General features: G+C 39.1%; 1 protein-coding gene across 1 annotated transcript in view; it reads right to left on the reverse strand.

Moving 5' to 3' along the window:
* Positions 1 to 17,433, reverse strand: part of LOC127411772 (adenylosuccinate synthetase isozyme 2) — a 36,058-nt gene that overhangs the window by 17,660 nt on the left and 965 nt on the right. Inside the window, exons 2-12 of the mRNA XM_051647517.1 lie at positions 9,726 to 9,828; positions 8,763 to 8,831; positions 8,614 to 8,664; positions 7,296 to 7,362; positions 4,913 to 5,020; positions 4,642 to 4,723; positions 4,354 to 4,480; positions 1,504 to 1,658; positions 681 to 805; positions 476 to 573; positions 254 to 403 (exon numbers count right to left, since the gene is read on the reverse strand). Of these exons, the coding sequence (XP_051503477.1) occupies positions 254 to 403; positions 476 to 573; positions 681 to 805; positions 1,504 to 1,658; positions 4,354 to 4,480; positions 4,642 to 4,723; positions 4,913 to 5,020; positions 7,296 to 7,362; positions 8,614 to 8,664; positions 8,763 to 8,831; positions 9,726 to 9,828 (1,135 nt within the window). The remainder of the gene's footprint in view (positions 1 to 253; positions 404 to 475; positions 574 to 680; positions 806 to 1,503; positions 1,659 to 4,353; positions 4,481 to 4,641; positions 4,724 to 4,912; positions 5,021 to 7,295; positions 7,363 to 8,613; positions 8,665 to 8,762; positions 8,832 to 9,725; positions 9,829 to 17,433) is intronic.

A 17,433-nucleotide genomic window follows, 5' to 3' on the forward strand; every position in this document is an offset into this window, starting at 1 on the left:
TCACGCGGGTCACACTTTAGGTCGGAAAAAAACGGAATTCCGGAAGAATCACATCCCTGAGTATTATATATAGATACATATTATAATATCTAATATTTAAAATGTTAATTATTTTTATAATAATAAAATATGCTAATATTACTATAAATACAAATATAGGTACATGACACAGCTGGATGTAATGGCAATGCAACAACACCACTGCACTTTAAATGAGTTCAGAACTAAAAGAACGATGGTTTAAAATCCTTACCAGGCACACCCAAGTGTTCTTCAATGTAGCGCACATATTTTTTTGCATTTTCTGGAAGCTCTTCAAATGTCCTGGCAGCAGATGTGTCTGTATTCCAGCCAGGGAGAGTCTCGTACTGGACTTCCACCTTTTGTAACACCTCTTGGTTTGCTGTGAAACATATATAATATTGTTCAACCCTGCCACTTTTTTTTTTTTTAATTCAAAGCTATATGTGCTTACCTGGGAAATGGGGGATGACTTCACCATCTACTTTGTATGCCACACCAACCTTGATCTCAGGAAGCACATCTAAGATGTCAAGTTTGGTGAGAGCTAAGCTAAAGAGACACATAGAAGGATTCATGTAAGACAACAACATTTGTGCAGTTTCACATGAATAGATTGAAGATGTTATAAATAAATAGAGACACCGCTGAACACTTACGCTGTGAAGCCATTAATCATGTGGGCGTATTTGATAAGCACCAGATCCAGCCAACCACATCTCCTTTTGCGACCTGTGGTCACCCCCACTTCCTTGCCTCTAGTCTGTAAGAGCTCTCCAGTTTCCTAAACATATAAGTGCAACATAACTAATGAACAGTACTTTAATGACTGGTATTTAAGTGCATTTACTTGAATATCGACAATAAAAGATTTAAGTCGTTAAGCCATGTGCCAACAGTATGTGCCACAAATAACCTACTGTAGTGATATACTGTAAACTTATTTGACAATTTGTCAATGGCTTATACAAAACTACTGTTTTGCCCAATAACCCTTCTTTCCACTAGATGGAGCCATTTCGAAGTGTAAGAAGCAAAATCAAGTATTTCATTCATTTAGAAACTGACTACTTTTAGGTTTCCATGACTGTTAGAACCCTGCTATTAAGTATTCATTATAAGCACATATTATGTCACTGTAATGAAAGCTCATAAGGAACAGCATATCACACATAACAAACATAAGTTGATTACATTAAGTATTTATGATGATCATATACTGTTTTACAGTACATCATTGTGACGGTAGTTCATATCACACATCACAAATACAGGATATTCACTGCTGTCATCTAGTGTGATTGATTGCTGACTCCTCTGTTCCTTTGCCCTCATTTGTCTTAATTAAATCCACCAACAGCATTAACCCTGCTCAACAGAAGTCAGGGTCATTACTGCTGAATTTAAACAGTAGCAAGACCTCATTAAGTATCCAAGCATTGTGTGGAAACAAAAGAGGCAGTTAGGCAGTCAGTAGCTCACGTTGTTCTGTTCAGTAGGAAAAGCCCCGATCCCAACTCTCGTGGTGTAGGCCTTGACAACTCCATACACTTTGCCAACGTTCTGAGGTGGCATGCCCAGACCCGTACACACCCCTCCAACTGTGCAGTTTGAAGAGGTCACAAAGGGGTACGTACCTGAAAAAACAGCATCACATCAGGGCTCGGTGTCTGCAGTGTCAGTCAACATTTATATAGTACAGTTGTGCTCAAAAGTTTGCATAACCTTGGAGAATTGGTAATATATGTACCATTTTTAAAGAAAACATGGCAAAACACATTTCTTTTATTTCTTATGGGATTCATATTCAACTGTAGGTTATAACAGAATGGCACAATCATAAAACAAAACATGGCAAAAAATAAAATAATGAAATGACCCCTGTTCAAAAGTCTGCATACCCTTAGTTCTTAATACTGTGTATTGACCCCTTTAGCATCAATGACAGTGTGCAGTCTTTTGTAATAGTTGTCTATGAGGCCACAAATTCTTGCAGGTGGTATAGCTGCCCATTCGTCTTGGCAAAATGCCTCCAGGTCATGTAAAGTCTTTGGTCGTCTTGCATGAACCACATGTTTGTGATCTCCCCAGAGTGGCTCGATGATATTAAGGTCAGGAGACTGTGATGGCCACTCCAGAACCTTCACCTTTTTCTGCTATAACCACTGGAGGGTCAACTTGGCCTTGTGCTTAGGGTCATTGTCGTGCTGGAAAGTCCAAGAGCGTCCCATGTGCAGCTTTCGTGCAGAAGAATGCAAATTGTCTGCCAGTATTTTCTGATAACATGCTGCATTCATCTTGCCATCAATTTTCACAAGATTCCCGGTGTCTTTAGAGCTCACACACCCCCAAAACATCAGTGAGCCACCACCATGCTTCACAGTCGGGATTGTATTCTTATCAGTATAGGCCTTGTTGACCCCTCTCCAAACATAGCGCTTATGGTTGTGATAATAAAGCTCTATTTTGGTCTCGTCACTCCAAATTACAGTGTGCCAGAAGCTGTGAGGCGTGTCAAGGTGCTGTCGGGCATATTGTAACCGGGCTTTTTTGTGGCACTGGCGCAGTAAAGGCTTCTTTCTGGCAACTCGACCATGCAGCTCATTTTTGTTCAAGTATCGTCATATTATGCTCCTTGAAACAACCACACCATCTTTTTCCAGAGCAGCCTGTATTTCTCCTGAGGTTATCTGTGGGTTTTTCTTTGTATCCCGAACAGTTCTTCTGGCAGTTGTGGCTGAAATCTTTCTTGGTCTACCTGACCTTGGCTTGGTATCAAGAAATCCCCGAATTTTCCACTTCTTAATAAGTGATTGAACAGTACTGACTGGCATTTTCAAGGCTTTGGATATCTTTTTATATCCTTTTCCATCTTTATATAGTTCCATTACCTTGTTACGCAGGTCTTTTGACAGTTCTTTTCTGCTCTCCATGGCTCAGTATCTAGCCTGCTCAGTGCATCCACGTGAGAGCTAACAAACTCATTGACTATTTATACACAGACACTAATTGCAATTTAAAAAGCCACAGGTGTGGGAAATTAACCTTTAATTGCCATTTAAACCTGTGTGTGTCACCTTGTGTGTCTGTAACAAGGCCAAACATTCAAGGGTATGTAAACTTTTGATCAGGGCCATTTGGGTGATTTCTGTTATCATTATGATTTAAAAAGGAGCCAAACAACTATGTGATAATAAATGGCTTCATATGATCACTATCCGTAAATAAAAGACAGTTTTTTTTTTTGCATGATCAGTCATATTTTCAAAATCAATGCCAAAATTTCACAATTTCTGCCAGGTTATGCAAACGTTTGAGCACAACTGTACATATAAAATGTACAGGAACAATGCAATGACAATGTTATAATATACAGTAATAGGCCCTGCATCTCTCAAAATCTAAATCTATTTACAAAGTATTAAAATCACTATTTGTTATGAAATAACCATACAAAATAATAAATCTTCTTCACTGATGCTTCTAGGCCTTTTGTCTATTGGAAGATTTTAGGAATTAAATTAACCTTGTTTTGTTTTTGTTTTTATGTTTTTTTTATTTATAAACCAATAAAAACCAAACCAAACCCATCAAAACTAAACAAACAAACCCAACAAAACAAAAACAAAAAACAAAACTAAACTAAACAAACAAACAAACAAACAAACAAATAAAACCAAACAAAAACCAAACTAAACCAAAACAATACAAAAACCAAACCAAACAAAAACCAAACAAAACAAAAAACAAAACTAACCAGAACCAAACAAAAACAACACCTGCAGGTGTATCTTCCAAATCTTAACAGCCTGATGCCTCCTAAGCAGTGTTGGGTAATGTAATTAATTACTAACTACTAATTACATCTTCTACAGTGTAATTAGATTACTGTACTAATTACTCTGTCTGAAAAGTAATTGCATTACTTACTACTAATTACTTTCTAAAAGGATAGACATGAAACTCTTTTAATTCTTTCAAACTAAATCATATAAAATCGAATAAATTATTCATGAACTGGCCAAAGAATTTAAGGGAGCAGCGTTAAATTAGAGAACATATATTTTAACATTAGACGTAAAATTTCCATTTTCAATTCACTGTTGTTTTATATAGAATTGTTCTATAGTCTATACATTATTTAACGCAATTACATCAGAAGTAATTGTAATTAAATGACAGAAAAATTTAGAGTAATCCCTTACTTTATTTTTTTAACTGAAAATCGAATCCAATTACAGTAATTAATTACTTAGGTTAGCACATATCATATTCTTACATAACCTTCAGGGAATAGAATGTACTACCTGTATCAGTGTATACATTACTCACCAAAGTCGATGTCCAGCAAGGCAGCATTGGCACCTTCCACCAGAATTTTCTTGGGAGGTCCATGTAGAGCCTCATACATGAAGAAGACTCCATCTTTCACCATGGGCTTTATCCTATCCACATACAACTGGCAAAGAAAGCCAACCATTTAACAATTGTACTTCAATTCTTATTCCTGTGACCACTCACTTAGGGTGCATAAACCTCCTTTACTTTAAATCTCCCTTTTTCACTAATGGTCTTGATCTACAAGGTATAATCTGGTATGACCACATCTAGACATCTCACCTTCAGTTTCTCAAGTTCCCCATCAACATCAATCTCCAGTGAAGGGTACATTGACTTGTACTGCGAAGCCAAATATTTATATCTGTAAAACAGGACATGAGAATGCTCAGATGACACTGTGATACATTAGTAGCAGGATCATTTGCAGTTCCACTGTATCTGGTATAATATTGTGTGTATTAGGAACTGTTATTACAAAAGGTGAAATTTAACAGTCTATTGAATGTGGCATGAATCAGTAAAACAGTTGAAAAGTTGAGCACACCCTTACCTGTCTGAGAACTCCTGGAAATCAGCCAGAAGGTCACATATCCTCAGGCCACTGCGAGCAGCTTTTGCTGAATATACGGGCCCAATACCCTTTTTAGTTGTTCCTAAACTATGTAGAGAAGCAGAGGCAAGGGCGAGACTTGTGACTTCACACACCTTAGATGGGTTAGTTGTAAAAGACATTAAGGTTATGGTCAAACTTTCTCTTCATGTTAGGTTTATGAGTATACTCTAGAAAAGGGATCTCAAACTACCAGCTCGAGGACAACATTCAGTTTGCCACCTCAAGTTTTAACAGTTTATCCTTAAATCCAGCCTGCAATCAATTTTCACTTTTTGCATTTAGTTTTTTTCTTTATTGAGCCTTAGTTCTCTTTAGATTGTTAAACAGTGTCCTAATACCTTTACATATATTTTTCCACCATGAAAGGGATAGTTCACCCAAAAATGAAAATTATGAGGGCTGGTATTGAAACAGAGAACACCACTGTAGAGCCGAGGAGGGCGGGGCCGGGCTGGAATGAGACACACCCGGTCCCCAATCAGCCTGATGGGGCGTGCGAGGGATAAAGGCGGCCGGGGACGACAGTTCGAGAGAGAGAGAATTACAGACAGCTGTGCTGTGTTTTTAGTTGTGTGTTTTTGGTTGTGTTCTTGGTTAATAAATTATTATTTAAGTTGTCAAGCCGGTTCTCGCCTCCTCCTTTCCTCTAAACCCCCTTACACTGGTGCCGAAACCCGAGAACTGAAGTTTTGGGTCGAAGATGGATGGAGGTCGTCCCGTAGAGTCCTCCCAGTTGGCGGAGATCCTCCAAGCCCTCGCCAGCCTACATCGGAACCACCAACAAACGCTGCTTGAGCTCCGGCAAGATCAAGACCGCCGGTTTGTCGAGCTCATGCATGCTCAAGCCGAGGACCGGCAGGCGATCCGGAGCCTCCTCAGCCAGGGGGCATCCTCAGCCGCGACCCCGGACACACCCACGCCGTTACCCCCGCCAGCATTACAGAAAATGGGGGCGGCGGACGACCCCGAGGCTTTCCTGGATTTGTTTGAGCGGACCGCCGAGATCTGGGGCTGGCCGCTCGGCCAATGGGCAGCCCGACTGATCCCACTACTGTCCGGGGAAGCCCAGCTCGCGGCTCAACAACTGCCAGCGTCGAGCCTCCTGGCCTACGGAGATCTAAAAAAAGCCATCTTGCAACGGGTTGGTCGCACTCCGGAGGAAAGTCGTCAACTCTTCCGGAGCTTGAAGTTGGAAAGCTCTGACCGCCCGTTTGCCTTTGCCCAGCGGCTCCGTGACGCCTGCCGAAGATGGCTGTTAGCGGGGGATCGCGACGTCCAGGGAATTATCGACCAGGTGGTACTGGAACAGTTCATAGTTCGACTGCCAAAAGGAACGGCGGAGTGAGTCCAGTGCCACTGCCCGGCGTCGTTGGAGGAAGCTATCCGACTTGCGGAGGACCACATGGCGGCGATCCCGAGGACAGAAGATCCCTCCTACCTTCTCTCTCCTCCCTCTGTTTCTTCCCCCTCCCCTCTCTCTCTCTCGTCTGCTCTCTCTCCAGGTCCCGTTCCTGCCCCACGCAGACGAGGAGGAACCCAGCCCCTGAGACCAGTTCCCCGGGTGTGGGAGGCGACACCTTCCCCTACTCCAGTACCCCGCCGCTCTCCCCCTCAGGGGGGGGCGCCCGCCGACGCAAGTGCGGGCGTGGCGCCTGGGCCGGCCTGCTGGAGGTGCGGAGACCCGAGCCACTTCCGAGATCAGTGCCCTCTGATGGAGCTGGGGACGGTGGTGCGGGTCTCTGACCTCCCACAGGCTGCCCCCGACCGGGCCGGAGCGTACCGGATACCGGTAAGTGTAAGGGGGTTTAGAGGAAAGGAGGAGGCGAGAACCGGCTTGACAACTTAAATAATAATTTATTAACCAAGAACACAACCAAAAATACACAACTGAAAAACACAGCACAGCTGTCTGTAATTCTCTCTCTCTCGAACTGTCGTCCCCGGCCGCCTTTATCCCTCGCGCGCCCCATCAGGCTGATTGGGGACCGGGTGTGTCTCATTCCAGCCCGGCCCCGACCTCCTCGGCTCTACAACCACCTAGCTAGTTGCCCCAAATTTATGTGAGTTTGAGACCCCTGCTCAAAAAAATTCTGGGATAAGATAATAAAGGATTCTGAGATAGGAACATTCATCTACTCCGCTATTCTAGAACATCACATTTGTCCATTATAAAACCAGTGTAAAAATAGTCTGTGGTCTGTCACTATGGTAAACCAGAGATTAAAAAAGCTCATCTCTGAAAAGCATTATTTTTTTTTTTCATGAACTCATAACATGTTACTAGCATGATGTATGCATGTGCATCAAGCAGGGTTTTTACTTTTTGCCAGCTTGCTGTTGCCTCTCCTGTTCCTGGACTCCATCCACAGCTTGATGGAAATCAAACACTGGAGGCAGGAGAGCGTATACATTACAGTGAGACAGAGCGCGACTGTGCTGGAACTCATCTCTCAGTGTTTTAAACTCAACAAGCCAAGACAGGTTACCATAACAATACTTGTTTTGCAATTAATCCCAGTGTCCATTTATTTTGCACTTCCTGAAATGTTGCTACTGTGGCTAAAATTGGCATATATACATTTCCAGAACGCACACGCTCGATTGCACATCTTAGCACAGAAACTGACTGTGTGGAGCAGTGCACGCTTCATTATGTGCGACGCATGTCCCGGGCATAATAAACACAGGACCGGATTAAATGTAAGGAGAATGAAGACGTCACCCGCAAGCGGTGAGCCAGGTGTGGGAGAGATGCGGGCAAGTTGAAAATGCTCTCTCACTGTCAGCTGAATCAGTGTCAGAAGTGAAACTCAGTGTGTGTGTGATAGAGACTGAACAGCAGCCTGAGAAAATAATAGTTTTGAGATTTTAAACTTCAGCAAATTAAACTTCAGCATTTAATTTGTTTTATATCTGTAAATGATGTAATGAATAAAGAATTGGAAATGTACACTTAAGTTTATCATGCCAATAAGGCTTGATATTAACTGAATCTGCCACTTTGATCCTGTTATAAAAAAAGTCCACTAAAGAACAAACGGCAGAAGATTTTGCCAAACTTTTAATTACAGGATGTCCACTGATTTTATGGCAAATGTACATAAATTTGTATTAAAGATTTATACCTGTAAAAATGTGTCTAATTTGACTCTATCCTCAAAAAAACATTTTAACATGTAGATATTTAAATAATTAAAATAAATGATGACTAACCAATTGCTTTGCAAGTTCTTTGAGTCAATGTATAAATTAAATGTATTTATGATTATATTTTAATATTTGTTTTAATATACGATGTAGTAATTTTTTAATCAATCCACAGCCCTAGTTTTTAGGCTTTGGTTCTGCATAAAGAAGTGACAAATGCTGAACAAGTCAATGGAAGATTTTCAAACTGAAATCTTAAATTTCAGATTTTATATGCATTGAATCGTTCAGTGCAGAATCCGAATCTTAAATTTCAGATTTTTTAATGCACGGCATCGTTTAGTGCAGAATCCGAATCAAATAAAATTGTTTACACCACTACTAGACAGAATTTAACAATTTTTGAAGCTGTGATTTGAATTCTGGGATATGAAGATGAGATATGTAATCAAATCGATAGTGTTTATATTTCACAGGAGTTGTCAGCTTACCGATGTGTGCACGGTCAGAGATGATGAGCCTGGTTTCCCAGCCTTCCAGACCTGTGAGATGGCAAGTGAAATTAGACTCCTGTCAGTGAATCTTACTGAATGTCAACGCACAGCCCAAGGGCACAAACAGATAAATCCTTAAGACAAACCTTTCCCTTTACGCACATTCTTCTCGGCCTCCTCAAAAAGGCCCGGCAGGTGAATGACTACACCATTACCTGCAATCAAATGAGAAACTGACAGTCATTACATTACATTATGAATTAAGTGCAAATTACCTGTGCCAATTGGACTGGAAGGGTTGGATCTCGCTCAAATGCTTGTGTTCAAAGAACAGTGAAGATCTCTGAAACCTAAACAAACTATAAAAGCATTAAAGGAATAGTTTACCCAAAAATGAAAAATCTGTCACCATGTCTCTTTCAAAACCTCTATGACTTTCTTTTTGGAACACAAAAGGAGTCATTTATAGCAGAAATGCTTTTTCTTCATAGACTAAAAGTGAATGGTGACCACCACAGCTGTCAACCTATATTTTCAAGGCAAGATTTTTCTGTCAATAATTACTGCAATTTCAGTCTTTTCCTCACACATTGCTATCCATTTTGGAGCTTAACAGCTCATTGCCCCCCTAAACTTGCAAAGTATGGAAGTGAGCAGCTCAAAACTTTTTCTAAATTTCTCCTTTATTGTTCCATAGAAGAAAGAAAGTTACACAGGTTTGAAACAACATGTGGTTGAGTAAATGATGACAGAATTTTCATTTCTGGGTTAAACTATCCCTTCAAGTGGTAAAGTGCTCTTTACTATGCATTTCCTATAGATCATACTAATCTCTACAGTGCTGACCTATAACATAGAACGGCTGAGCACAGTTAGGGCCATTAGCAAAATTGGATCTCTGCAAATAGTGGCCATACACTGCACTCTGCTATATTAGTCTGATAGGCTGGCCAGCATCCAGGCACTCTAACTGCACTGTATCAATAAGGTAAGGTGTACAGCGAGAATCAATTCGCCAATAAAGATCTATTGTGTATTGCTGCACTGATTGCATGCAAGTGTGCACAACTCACATACCAAACAGATGAGGAGTAATTCGGCATACTTACCAATAAAGGCAGTAACCTTGGGGTTTATAATTCCACTGGGTAGAAGGTGGAAGTCGTATTCCACTGAATCAACCACAACTGTGTGTCCTGCATTATTGCCTCCCTACAGTGAGAAAAGAAGCATAAAGACTATTGAATCATTATAAGCCTGCTTTTTATTCCTTTAGAATAACTCACACAAATCATTTTGATGGTGAAAGAACAGATTGTGCAGTTTGAAGGTGTATCCTTCTTGTCCTATGACATTTCTCAGTAGCTATAAAGAACTTTCAAGCTTTACTTTTTGCCTTCATAGCAAAAAATAATACAACAAACACCCCATTCATTCAGTCAAATGACTGAAAGTAACTTTAGGTGAAACCACAATGGCTTCAAGACAATATTCAATAGAGTTGAACTTACATCAACCATTACTATGGAATAGTATACATAGACATGCAATTGTGAGATTTTAAACTCTTACAATTTGAAGCATGTAAACATTTTGGTCGCAGGGTGTGGGTTAAAAGTGAGAAAATCTTTATCTCTGCTCATTTATACAAGTCACATTAGCTTACTATGAGAGTAGTGCACACACATTTTTACCATCTGTTGCATTTTAGGGGAAGGATATCTACCTTGACTTTTATCTTGAGGACTTAAGAAACATAAACTAGTTTCAGGAGATAGATTTTTGCAATTAAATCACATTTGTTTTTGTTTTTTGGTCATTCCTATGTTGCTATTTCTGTGCTAAATTGTCCATTTATATTCAGAAGAAATTACATACAGCACAGAATGCAAACTTTATTCCTTCCTTGCTGGCACATAGAGCAGGGTAAACAGATTACAGAACACACTTGGCACGGCAACATTTACAATCTTTAAGAATCATCAAGAGTCCTCCTCACATGTGTCTGCTTTCAACATGGCCTCAATCAGCTCTGACCTCGTGGCAGGTCTGAGGGAGTTCAAACAAAGTGTGCTCAATAAATCAGTCTTTATAGCTATTTCTGGAAAGATCTCCTTTGACCAACTTAGTGGTGTACGTATAGATGCCTCTCCTTTTTAGACCATTTATGATGTTCCCATACACATGGTGATCAAAAGTGTTGTAGGAGGCACTCTAGTGTTACTACTATGAGCTCTTATTACAAAGTTGCTTTTGAATCAAAGGGACCAGCCTGGGAAGTTTAGGCACAGGTTGAACTAAAATATCACACTGGCCTCTGCAACATGTTGACACTCTAGACACTTGGGAAGCATGGACGCAAATGATATTTGGCATGGTTTTCGTTACATTATTGGTGGCCAATTATAAATGCATTTGAAATCAAGATGAAAAGGATTCGCAACCCATTTTACTTCAAGAATTTCACATGTTTCAGAGTGAAATTGCCAGATGTGGGGCGGGGCTTAATTATATCCATTGGGAATTGATTGGATTGTGAAAAGTGGTCTCTATATGACAGGTGGTTGGAGAGGAGGGGTTAAAAAAAAATAAGAGGACTTGGTGATGTCAGCCAAAAAGGGAAAGTTTTTTTCTTTGGAATAAGTAAGACATGACAGTAAGACCAGTAACATGTCTTAAAGTAAATAGTGTCAATTTTAATTTCATGTTGACTTCAAGGGAAATTACTACATACATTACAGGACATGGTTTCTATGGGAATGTTCTGTTGGAAACCTTGACAATCATAGTCATAGAACCACAACTTACTGACTGTACAACAGAGCTGAGTCTATAACATGGAAAAAAAAATTCATGTGATCTTTGTCACTTTTGCTCCTTTGGCTGTCTCTGTATTGGAGTGTCAGGCTGTGTTGGATGACGTCCCATATTCCAAACCTGCAGGCTAAAAAATTCTAGTGTGACTGATCTGCTGCAGCGTCTGGAGGAACAAGGGCAAAGGTCTCCTATACAGGGATGTACTGCACCTGTTTAATAAATCAGTTTACCTGAACATTTCAAGTGTTTTTAAAGTTTTATGAGGTTATATGATGTTGTGATGCTAGTTTGGTTTTGTTGGTTTCTCAGAAATTATTATTATTATTATTATTTTGTATTTACTACATTTTACTTGCATTTTATAAAAGGCATGTCTTAAATTCTGGCTACTGTTTACAAAGAAATGATCCTGGTTCAATACAAGTTCAGCTCTATTTATATACAGTATCTACATGCTGTCACTTACCACAGAGAATAATTTTTACTTGTCCCTCAGTTTTATATAAACAGAAAAATAAATTTACAGTAATGCACTTACAATGGAGGTCTACGGGTTTAGGCATTTGGAGGGTTCAGAAGCTAAACTGTGCGGCTCGTATTTTTGGTAAAGTGCTGAAGTTAATACTTCTATACAAAAATATGCTTTATTTGAGCTACAAAGTTGTCAGTCATCCATTTAGTAAGACTTTTGTTCGAGGAGGATGGATGTCTGATAAAGCATTACTATCGTAATAGAGTGCAACAGTGCCCACCCACTTTTACAGCCGTCTTGGTTTAGGAAGTATTTTTCCCATTAATTTCTTCCATAGACTTTTCATAAAATTGTCCATTAAAGAGTTGTAAAGCATGAACCAAACCAACCAGACCTGAGGTGAATCGCAACATTACAGACGTTTTTTTAAAGCAAAAAAGTATTTGAAAGTCGGCGAAAAAGACAAAGGTACAAGACTGTGTACTTACCGTCTTTCATGAAGGCGAATGATGTAATCGATTATAAAACTATGGAAATATATAAAACTATTGATTTTAGGTTGTTGATTATAAGTATAGAAACAATATAGTTTATGTTTATTGTGAAATATTCCGATATACACAAATAGAAGTAGTTTGAGAGTGCAGGGAGACCGACTCGTTTGCGTCATTCACAGTGAGCGGTCGCTTCCGAGCTTATTTTGCAGGCTTTGTTGTCCGAAGGTTCTCTGATTGGTGAAGTGTTCTCAGTTGGACCATAAGTAATGTAGTTGTTCAACAGGAATTGCGCTATTAAAGATGTTTTTTAAACAATGAAGTTGAAATAATGCAGACTGATGGCTTTAACGGAAGCATATACCATTAGCTGGGTTTCCATCCAACAATTTTTAATGCGCATTTTCAAATTGTGCATAAGAAATCCTGAATGGAAACGCTTGATATGCGAATAAACTCTAAAAATTCACATAAAATTTAATGCCCTAGGAGGAGGTGGATTTTCTAGAGTTTCGCATTAGTTAAAATGCACATTAAGGTGATGGAAACAGTTTATTTGCAAAGCAATGACGTGTTTTGTCCATTCGTGAACGTGTTATGAGTATGCGATAGCTTGATGTGAACAAAAGGTCCAAACTTGGCACACAATTCTTCATGCATAGCCTTTGGCATTCGGAAGTGTTTAACCTACAGCTGGTCCTCAAGGCGCTCCCATGTATGTGGAGGCTGGTGGCATATGGGCATTGCATCCATTTCAGCCCGCATTATATTACAATTAATCTGTGGCATCTCCTGGCAGCATTTGATAAAACGAAGTACAATTGATCCAATCCTGCAAATAAAACTCTCCTCTAAGCAAGGAGGTCAATCAAGATAATGCGCATGACATAGTGGATGGAAATGCTCATCGATTCATATTTTCTTTAGTCTAATTTTTAGAAATGTGATTGAAAAATTTGAATAATTTTGATGGAAACTCAGCTATTGATGAACAACCTAGGAGCTCATGGTAGGCCTGTCTTTAAAGGTTTAAGTTATCGTTGAAAATCAATTAGTCTATGGTAATGATGAATAGGAGTTTTACTTGGGAAACCAAACAGTGGGTGGCTGTAATCAGTCCTTTTCCCCCTCCTTAACTTTGCACAGACAAGGTCAGTAAACCCCATTTACAGAGTTTTATACTGTGGTATCTGTACAGCAAACCAATGCGCTCAAATAGTTTTTGTTAGAGAGAGAAGCGAAAGACAACTTGTCTCCCAAAGCAACAGAACGCCTTTCATTCTTGTGTTTAGAATTGGTGATACAGTGACAGATTAAGAAAGAAATGTGAATCCAAAAGAACAGTATGACTTGACTAGAGGATTTTCATAAACCAAGATACTTCAAATATGTTTGAGATATGCAACACAAGTACATTCCTATTACATAAGAGGCAGGAATGAAAGCTTGTAGCTGGTTGCCATCATAGATCTGTGGGCTATTTTATTCTTTGCATGCAATGCCATTGAATGCAATGAGTCGTGATAGTGTAGTCATTGGAAGCCCAACAGGTTTAACAAACCCACAAGGAATCTGTGCATGCAGAAAACTGCCATTCAGTTCTAAACACACCCCTCCCCTTGCTTGTTCATTTACTAGATATTTTGGCTAATTGGATCATGCTTACAGTGACCAATAAGAGTGTAGTACTCTCAGCTCAATTGAACACATTCAAATACATTTAAATTCATTCCACAGAATTCCACTGATTTTGACCCAAACTTAGCACAGAAAATATGAACCAAGTCCGATACCAGATCCCAATTGTTTATGTAGTATTTATTCTTTACAGTGCGTACTGTTAACAGTGGAGAAATTGCATTGCTCACAGTCTTAAAAGTCTTTACTGTACTGGCTGTAAGTTGAAATGCAGACCCGGTGAAACATTTATTTCCACTGCATACATCTATAATGACAATGCTCAGATAGTCTGAATTGGTAGCCTGATGTTTGATCCTCTGGGTTCTGGCCTGACATATCAAATTGGTGTGACATGGAACAACATGATGGTCTTTTTTCCATTCCATCTGCCCGTAAGGAAAACCAATCAGACTGCTGAGTGCAGCACTTTTTATAAAAAGCCTTATACTATGTGTTGTCTGTCTCATCCATTTGCACGACACACACATGACAGTCTGCATAGTGCAGCACTGAGGGGCTTATTTTAATGCAGTCACAACCTTCACAGATACAAACTTCATGGTAGAGAATCCTATCAATGTGAACCTGTTATCAATATCATGCATTGTGACAGGAGGGGCATCAAGCAGCCTGCTACCCCTGGGCTGTGGTGTACGCTCTAGCATAAGACATGAAAACACAACTGTTGGTGGAAGCATATTTCCGGAGTCATTTCTTGACAAACCTGAGGAATGGATTCAAAATCACCAGGTCTACATTCCCCAAAAGATCTATTTTAAATTTATGGAAATTGAAAACTATTTTGTGTAATAAATCTAATGCTTTTCTTGGGGTTTTTAAAAACTCAAAAAAGGGCAGATCAAAAAAGAAAAACTTTACACATATACTAGCGGCCAAAGGTTTGAAATAATGTACAGATTTTGCTCTTATGGAAAGAAATTGGTACTTTTATTCACCAAAGTGGCATTCAACTGATCACAATGTACAGACAGGACATTAATAATGTGATAAATTACTATTACAATTTAAAAAAAATTTTCAGAACTTCTTAAACTACTTCAAAGAGTTCTCATCAAAAAATCCTCCATGTGCAGCAATGACAGCTTTGCAGATCCTTGGTATTCTAGCTGTCAGTTTGTCCAGATACTCAGGTGACATTTCACCCCATGCTTCCTGTAGCACTTGCCATAGATGTGTTTGTCTTGTCGGGCACTTCTCACGCACCTTACAGTCTAACTGATCCCACAAAACCTCAATGGGGTTAAGATCCATAACACTCTTTTCCAATTATCTGTTGTCCAATGTCTGTGTTTCTTTGCCCACTCTAACAAAAGTGGCTTTTTCTTTGTAATTCTTCCCACAAGGCCAGCACCCCTGAGTCTTCTCTTTACTGTTGTACATGAAACTGGTGTTGAGCGGGTAGAATTCAATGAAGCTGTCAGCTGAGGACATGTGAGGAGTCTATTTCTCAAACTAGAGACTCTGATGTACTTATCCTCTTGTTTAGTTGTACATCTGGCCTTCCACATCTCTTTCTGTCCTTGTTAGAGCCAGTTGTCCTTTGTCTTTGAAGACTGTAGTGTACACCTTTGTATGAAATCTTCGTTTTTTGTTTTTTTTTTGGCAATTTCAAGCCTTGTATAGCCTTCATTCCTCAAAACAATGATTGACTGATGCATTTCTAGAGAAAGCTGTTTCTTTTTTGCCATTTTTGACCTAATATTGACCTTAAGGCATGCAAGTCTATTGCATACTGTGGCAACACAAAAATAAACACAAAGACAATGTTAAGCTTCATTTAACGAACCAAATAGCTTTCAACTGTGTTTGATATAATGGCAAGTGATTTTCTAGTACCAAATTAGCAATTTAGCATGATTACTCAAGGATAAGGTGTTGGAGTGATGACTGCTGGAAATGGGTCTGTCTAGATTTGATCAAAAATGACTTTTTTTTACATCAGTAATGTCCTGACTATACTTTGTGATCAGTTGAATGCCACTTTGGTGAATTAAAGTACCAATTTCCTTCTGAAACAGCAAAATCTGTACATTATTCCAAACTTTTGGCCACCAGTGTATATGCACAACAATTTTAACATCAGTTAAAGGGATAGTTCACCCAAAAATGAAAATTCTCTCATCATTTACTCACACTCATGCCATCCCAGATGTATATGACTTTCTTTCTTCTGCTGAACACAAACAAAGATTTTTGGAAGGATATTTTAGCTCTGTATGTCCATACAGATCAAGTGAATGGTGAACAAAACTTTAAAGCTCCAAAAAGCACATAAAGTCAGCATAAAAGCAATCCATAAGACTCCAGTTGTTTAATAAATGTCTTCAGAAGTGATCCAATCAGTGTTGGGTAAGAACAGACGAAAATAAAACTTCTTTTTCACTATAAATCTTGACACCAGCAGTCTTCTTAGTGATCATGATTTAAAACTTGATTACACGTCCTATGGCACCATCTAGTGCGCAGCTCATGCGTCAAGCACTAGGAAATGTAACTGCGCTTAAAATCATGATCATGCCTAGAGACTGAAATGACAAGATGTACAGTAAAAATGTTCTTATATTTTTGTCTGTTCTCACCTAAAACAAATCGTATCACTTCAGAATATATGGATTAAAACACTGGAGTGTTATGGATTACCTTGATGTGTTTTTTGGAGCTTGAAAGTGTTGAACCCCATTCACTCGCATTGTATGGACCTACAGAGCTGAGATATTCTTCTAAAATTATTCATTTTGTTTGTGAAGAAAGAAAGTCATACACATCTGGGATGGAATGAGGGTGCGTAAATGATGAGATAATTTTCATTTTTGGGTGAACCCTTTAAGGAAATGAGTGAAAGCAGTTCTACATCTGCAAATCATTAGTGGCTCATAAAGTGACACCTGTTTCCTTCTGACATGCAATGGAAGATATGTTGACAAATGGTGGCATGTGCACCATTAAACCTTTCTTTGTCCCAGCCGTGCATTTTCAAGATTACTCTAAATGACAAATATTCAAAGATGCAGGTAAAACAGGACTGCTCTTTCTGGTCAGGAGAGCTTTTTTTTATTATAATAAAAATCAATTAAAATCAATTACTACCCATAGGATTATATCAGTTTTTAACAGGGTTCACCTTTTGACCAATGAATTTCCACGATTTTTCCAGTCATTCTTGATTACTGGATAATGATTTTTAAAATAATTTTAAAGAGAATGTGTAAAAAAAAAAAAAGAGCAATTTCTAGCCAATTAAATATTTTAAAGCAGAGCACTAGAATGATACTACATTTCAAGGCCGACCTGTCAGACATCACGTTGGTTTCAATACAACATAATGTACTCAAG

The sequence above is a fragment of the Myxocyprinus asiaticus genome, chromosome 21 (assembly GCF_019703515.2).
Source record: "Myxocyprinus asiaticus isolate MX2 ecotype Aquarium Trade chromosome 21, UBuf_Myxa_2, whole genome shotgun sequence".
Classification (NCBI taxonomy): Eukaryota; Metazoa; Chordata; class Actinopteri; order Cypriniformes; family Catostomidae; genus Myxocyprinus; species Myxocyprinus asiaticus.